The sequence below is a fragment of the Paramormyrops kingsleyae genome, chromosome 11 (assembly GCF_048594095.1).
Source record: "Paramormyrops kingsleyae isolate MSU_618 chromosome 11, PKINGS_0.4, whole genome shotgun sequence".
In the NCBI taxonomy this organism is placed as follows: Eukaryota; Metazoa; Chordata; class Actinopteri; order Osteoglossiformes; family Mormyridae; genus Paramormyrops; species Paramormyrops kingsleyae.
The window spans coordinates 1,508,869-1,514,868 of record NC_132807.1 but is presented as its reverse complement, the minus strand read 5'-3'; the positions used below and the strand labels follow the sequence as shown (position 1 = coordinate 1,514,868).

At 45.7% G+C, this 6,000-nt stretch overlaps 2 protein-coding genes across 2 annotated transcripts; both read right to left on the bottom strand.

The window, feature by feature from the left end:
- Window positions 1-983: 983 nt before the first annotated feature.
- Window positions 984-2,479, bottom strand: LOC140593379 (uncharacterized). The gene is made up of 3 exons (XM_072717781.1): window positions 2,283-2,479; window positions 1,916-2,163; window positions 984-1,817 (listed from the first exon to the last, which is right to left on the bottom strand). The coding sequence occupies exons 1-3, from the start codon at window positions 2,345-2,347 to the stop codon at window positions 1,219-1,221; spliced, it is 912 nt and encodes a 303-aa protein (XP_072573882.1). The 5' UTR covers window positions 2,348-2,479; the 3' UTR covers window positions 984-1,218.
- Window positions 2,480-2,598: 119 nt separating this feature from the next.
- Window positions 2,599-4,693, bottom strand: LOC140593482 (uncharacterized). Its single transcript, XM_072718416.1, has 9 exons — window positions 4,554-4,693; window positions 4,276-4,455; window positions 4,021-4,168; window positions 3,771-3,928; window positions 3,469-3,612; window positions 3,317-3,350; window positions 3,022-3,238; window positions 2,819-2,938; window positions 2,599-2,737 (listed from the first exon to the last, which is right to left on the bottom strand). Exons 1-8 carry the CDS (start codon window positions 4,691-4,693, stop codon window positions 2,829-2,831), a joined length of 1,131 nt encoding a protein of 376 aa, XP_072574517.1. The 3' UTR covers window positions 2,599-2,737; window positions 2,819-2,828.
- Between the last annotated feature and the right edge of the window lie 1,307 nt (window positions 4,694-6,000).

Below are 6,000 nucleotides of genomic sequence, written 5' to 3'. Positions count from 1 at the left end.
GTTATCAACATTTGGACCATATATACTAACAATACATAACTTTTTGTTAAGTATAGATAATTTAATGATTATAAATCTACCTTCTGGATCTATAATTGTGTTGAGTAATGTTAAATTAACATTTTTATGTATTAAAATTGCTACTCCCCTTTGCCTAGAGTTATAACAGGCTGAGAACACATTAGGAAACTCAGGTGTTTTAAGTTCATCTGTAGCTGTGGCAGGTCTACGAGTCTCTTGTAATAAAACAACGTCTGCCTGTAGTTTTTTAAGCTGGCTAAATATTTTGTCCAGCCCTAGTTAAAACTTTATCCATTCACACATCACAGCGACAGATTTTACTGATTTCATTATACAATACAGCAGACATGCCGAAAAGAGCCCCGTATTTTTACTGCTTCATGGTAACAAATCACCGTTTGCCTAAAAGTCAACCATTTTATTATCTAGTATCCTAAGACATGTAGTTCCAAAATAAGATAGTTATCACAGACTGCAAGATTCAACAAGACCAGCCAACCCTATTCTGACTTTCATTCTTCGAGTGCTGAGCTATTCTGGGCATCACTTTGCCGTCCTTACCATGGCTAACTGAACCGGGGATGTCTTCCGGAGCAATCCGGACACTGACTGCCCCATTTGGCAGGAGCCAGTCGATTCTTCAGAGGCACACTGGCGTTCAGGGCAGACATCTCGATCACGTCTTGTCTCTCGCTGGGAAGCTGCAAATCTGAGCTGCTTTGAATGTTCAAATCAATTTAACTCGAAGTGCAACTACAATTGTTATGATGCGGTTCAAACAGACCTCATTCTAGGCATCCGTACAGATTGTCAGGCCCTTCCGAAGTCTGTTACCCCTCACCTCAGATGTTGATGTTAACCGCTTGAGTAAGTGACCTGTGGGTCGCACTTAAACTACTGTAATACTTGGGGCAACGACAAGGTCTTAAACTTTATACATTGTCAAAAAAACCCCAAAACAATTATACTAGAAAAGTGTCACTTTATTTCACATTTAAAGAGTTATTTCACATAAAAACTGCATACAAGAAAATAGTACAGTGCAATCAGGATGTACTTGGGCCAATTGATTAGAAATTAAGAGCTTTAAATTTGATGAATGAATAATCTGCCCAACCTTGCACGGTGGAATAATCTACCCACATCACTTTTGGGAAGAGTAGCAACAATCAAAATGATGATCTTGCCAAAAATTAACTACATGTTCTCAATGGTTCTCAGTCCCTCTCCCCTGAACGATTTCCTCTGCACCCCATAATCGAACAACAGTTCCTCCCCAACATTAATCCTGTTCAGGGCCAAAAGCAAAATAACGTCCTGTCCCCCGACGGCTGGGCTGTACAGTCTTGGCTGGAGGTTGGCCTTCTTATGGGAATGATTAATCAGCCGGCCAAAAGGCTGTATGCCCGGGTGACAGGCACACTCAGACTTATGGCTGTTCCGGAAGAAGAACATGTAGCCAGATTCTTCTTCCTTCGTCGATGAGTGAATCCGCTGGCCCTCAGTGGCTGTGACTACCGGCCCGTGGTAGTCACACACCACCTCACCAGCCTTGAACTGGCAGGTGGCGCAGACTCCCTTCCCCTTCCCCGCAATGTCCATCACCACAAGTCCCTTCCACTTCTGGTTGTGGATGAGCTTCTGGATGTGGCTGGAGTCCACGGCAGTGTCCATCGAACCCACTGGTCTCCAGTCCTTCAGAACGCTGGCCGCGCTGGGAACGTTACTTTTCCAGCCTTGGTTCCTGATCCAAGCGTCAACCTGGGACTCGGTGGGCTGCCGTCTGCCAAAGTGTGCTGTCAAGAACAAAGTAAATTGTTGTTAGTTAAGAAGCCTATGTAGATAGGACCGTTTCACAGTAAAAAATGTCATTAGTGCTACAAACAATACTCACACAAGACATGCCGTACGCGCATCCTCATCTGGGCCTTCAGCCAGCGCTCATAGAGCTGCCGCTGAAACCGGCCCGACGTCTGCGAGCGTGCTGTCTTGTCTGGGATGTCGCCATCCAGGGTCACGGGGTGGGTCCGAAGGAGCTGATCGAACGCTGCCTGGACATCCATCTGTTGGTTGGATGCCAGGGCAGCATCCCGTGCGGCACCACGGGCAGAACAGCTGGGTCCTTCCTCTGCGGAGTCAGCGCTGAGATAAAAAAAAAAAAAAAAAACACACAAAAGTTTAAGGTTAGTGTTCAGTGGTGAGGGCTTTGGTTGTGCGTCTTGATGTTGGTAAGTGTGTTGACAAACAGAAAACATGCCTACCTTGAGTCACCTGCCAGCTTCTTCAGCAGCTTACTGGCCAGCACCACATTCCGCGACTGCTTCATCCGGTAGTGCTCGTCAGCCGTCGCAGTGGAATGAGTGAGGTAATCGGCCACCAAGGACTTCTCTTGGTCCGTCAAGTCCTTGGTGGCCTTCTCAAAGATGCGCGGGCCGTCTGGTAGGTGACTGGATCCAGCTTGTATCTAAAATACAAAAATACATTTATTAATACGTCTCACACAAGACGTATGTAGAACATATTATAGGGGGAATTAATCATGATGATCAGCTCACTTTTGGTGCAGCCGGTTGAGGTCATTCGAAGCGTTGAACACCGGCCTGCCTGTGGTGGAGACGAAGAACCGTTTGTCTCCTCCCAGGTCATCCAGTGTCGTCCGGTTCCTCTTGGAGCTCAGGAGCTGTGGCCGTACCTGGGTGAAGTAGATGTCGAACCACTGTTGGCAGAGGAAAACAGATTAAATCGCTGCTCTTGAAATAAACTATGAAATAAATCTTATCAAACTTGATATACTTACCGTCTCCTCCTCAGAGGACAATGCAAACGTGGCCGCTTGCTGCGCCGACGTCTTGTGTTCCTTCACCACAATCACCGTATGGTCGGCCTCGGACGTGCTCCTGGTCATCCACTCCTGGACCTACACAATACAATGATGTCCCACTGATAAATAAGAGTATCGGCAAAAAGGAAAAGTGAAGACAAAAAGAATACAACACTTACGGTCATGTGCTCCACCACGCCTGGTGGCTGGAGATGCTTCAGAATCACCGTGGCCTCCAGGTAGTAGAGGACAAGGCAGCACTCTGCACACTCCAGGGGCATCTCCTCTGGATACACCTTGCCAAGGACTGCCAAGAAGTCGTTCTTGGCAGCCCTCAGCACGGCCCAGCAGTCCTCTGGACTCTTCTCTGGGCTCATCTCCGTGAGAATGACATGACTATGTGGGTGGGAGAAGAAAATTCAATTACTGTCAATCCTAATCAATACAGTACACATTTTAATAAAATGTGCTCACAATGTAAAATGGCTCTGCTTCTCCATGCAGTGCACTCCAGGAGCAGTGACGGAGATAAAAAAAAAAACATTATGAGTGTGTTAAACACAGTAGAGGAGATGTATAATCAAATCATAATATGGAATTTAACGGGTGTTGACAGTTGAACTTACCTCCTTTGCGTCATCTCCTTACTCACCAACTTTGCAGAGCTCTGCTGGAGTGAGCCCAGGTACTCCACGAAGAACATTGCCTCATTCCACAAGGCAATGTTGTCACGCCGGAGGTCGGTGGCCACGGTGTGGTACTTGAGGAATCTGTCAGAGGAAGGACATGTATGTAAGTATCCATATGTACATAAACTTGTACATGCCACCATGACAATAGTGGGAGGACTGAACTTCCTTGAAGAAAACAGATACGACAATACAACACAAACCTACAATATACTGTTAAAAATCTACATGCTACCAACCTCTTCAGGCTCTTCATGTAGTTGACCTGAGTCTGCCTGGAGAGACCAGCCTCAGTCAGCTCCCGAAAGAAGAGCTTCGTCTTCTCCCTCTCCCTCAGAAATTCAAGGGATGGCTCTTCAGGGTTCACAAAAAACATGAACCTGCTGACGTTTTCCACCTGGAAAATAAAATCGGCATTACTTAATGAATATATTGCGTAGATATAAAGCTCCAAAAAATAATAGAGTGAACTTTTATGGGAGACCTCACCGTCTGCTTGAAATTCTCATTCAGGAGATCCTTCTCCAAGTATGCGGCGAAGCCCTTCAGGAGGGGATGGTCCAGAGAATGTTTCCGGTACAGTCCCTTCTCCTGCATCATGTGCCTGGAGGTCTGTGGCCACTGCACCTCCCGGGTACTGCTATGTGGAAAACATATTTCATCTTAAAATTGCACCTTCAATTGGCTCACAAGCAAAAGCAAAAGGTATCAATGAAGCTGCAAATCCGAGACACTCATACTCACACTTGAAAGATCTCGCCGTTGCTGACACTCACTGCGTCCTCCGACTGCTCAGTCGCCGAGCTCTCCGGTCGCTGCACGGTTGTACCAGCCATCACAGGAACACTGCTGGTCTGCGCCGCTACTGCTGGGGAGGGGGTGTCAGGCACCACCATGTGGCGACGCTCCAGCTCCTGGATCATCCTTTCAGATAAATAAGTAAATAAAAAACTCTTAGTAAATGTCATACTGAAGAAACGACGCGAGATGTGTAAAAAAGACTGAAGGGTTTTCCCACCAACCTGCTCATAGGATTAGCATCATCCATAATGTCTCGCAGGTGCCTGTAGCTGAACACCCTGCCCCACTGCAGAACTTCAAGCACATCCTGCTTTGCCTTCTCCACTACTTTTTGGATGGCTTCTTTCGAAGATCTCTTCATGCACACCCTAGTCAGATGCACCGAGAGGCTTGCCTGTGTCTTCTTGCACACGGGGCTTTGTCAGGGAGAGGGAGAAGGCCAGGCTCTTCTTTCGGGAGCTGAGTGAGGCCGGGCTGTCCGGGCAGACCCAGGTGAAATACCTGAAGAGCTTGAAGAGGTTGGTAGCAGAGCATGTGAGCGGAGCGGAGCGGTGAGAATTTCCGCTCCTCGCTCACGAGGCTGTTGGCTCCGCCCGCTCCTCCGCTCTAATTCGCACTAAGCCGCTCCGCTCAACACCGCTCCTCGCTCCACTAAAATGTCCTCCCACTCCAGTCAAATCGCTCCACGCTCGCTCCAATTTAAAAGAGGAACAAATAATCTGCATGCCTAACAAATGTCACCTGTTGGAGTCAGAGCAACGGCAACATTGCCAGTCAGAACAGAAAATATTTATTTTTAAGCAACCTATCGGCAACAACGGACAGGTTTGGAAATGGCATTCCACACAAAAATAGGCTTAAAAATAAAGGAATCAGTGGGTTTAATAGCCTAAAGAATATACAGACACGTTTTAAATTCCTCAATTTTTTTCTGTGGATGCAGCACGTCTCTAAAATAAAATTTTACGTTACGTGAAATTAAAAAAAAATCTTATTAGACCTACTTTGAATGACAAAACGAATTTATTTGATTACCAATATTTACTTTATAGGCTTTTATACTTTAATTTACTTTATAGACTTGATATGCTACAACCATATAAAACTTGCACGCGTTTTGCTCTGGCTTCCGCTTGTTCGCGTAGCACACTCATGTTTCTGAGAAAAGTGATTCCAAAGTGAATCTTTACTCACTGAAACAGTTTCACCACATTGTTGTTCTTGCTGTACATTCTTGTCATCTATACGTTTGATAAGAATAGTACACTTGTATGATTTATATGTTTCCTTTGTGAAATACTTTGCGAATTCCATCTCGGCCAATTTGTGTAACAGTCTTGATAATTGTACAGATGAATTCTGGGTTGATTTGGGCACGCCTCAGAATTGTAGTGTGAGCGGTATCGGAGCGAAATTGGAGCGAGACAAAGCGACCGCTCCAGCCTTAATTAGAAAACCCGCTCCGCGCTCTGACCAAATTCAGCCCGCTCCGCTCCTCGCTCACGCTCCGCTCACATGCTCTGGTTGGTAGCATGTTTTGTATGTTTTTTTTTATAGTATTTAATGTGTATTTTATATATGTGTTTAGGTGTATATGTATATATGTGCATATGAACATGTGTGTGTATCATACATATGAATACTTAGATACCCGTACTTCCTCTGACA

Bases quoted from the DNA above. Each gene is read 5' to 3' on its own strand.
- LOC140593482 (XM_072718416.1), bottom strand. From the start codon at position 4,693: ATGAAGAGATCTTCGAAAGAAGCCATCCAAAAAGTAGTGGAGAAGGCA. The intron at 4,169-4,275 runs GTGAGTATGAGT...TCCACATAGCAG, and splicing joins AACGGCGAGATCTTTCAAGT to TACCCGGGAGGTGCAGTGGC. The intron at 3,613-3,770 runs GTTGGTAGCATG...TTCCTCTGACAG, and splicing joins TACATGAAGAGCCTGAAGAG to ATTCCTCAAGTACCACACCG.
- LOC140593379 (XM_072717781.1), bottom strand. From the start codon at position 2,347: ATGAAGCAGTCGCGGAATGTGGTGCTGGCCAGTAAGCTGCTGAAGAAG. The intron at 2,164-2,282 runs GTAGGCATGTTT...TTTTTATCTCAG, and splicing joins AAGCTGGCAGGTGACTCAAG to CGCTGACTCCGCAGAGGAAG. The intron at 1,818-1,915 runs GTGAGTATTGTT...TGTTCTTGACAG, and splicing joins GCGCGTACGGCATGTCTTGT to CACACTTTGGCAGACGGCAG.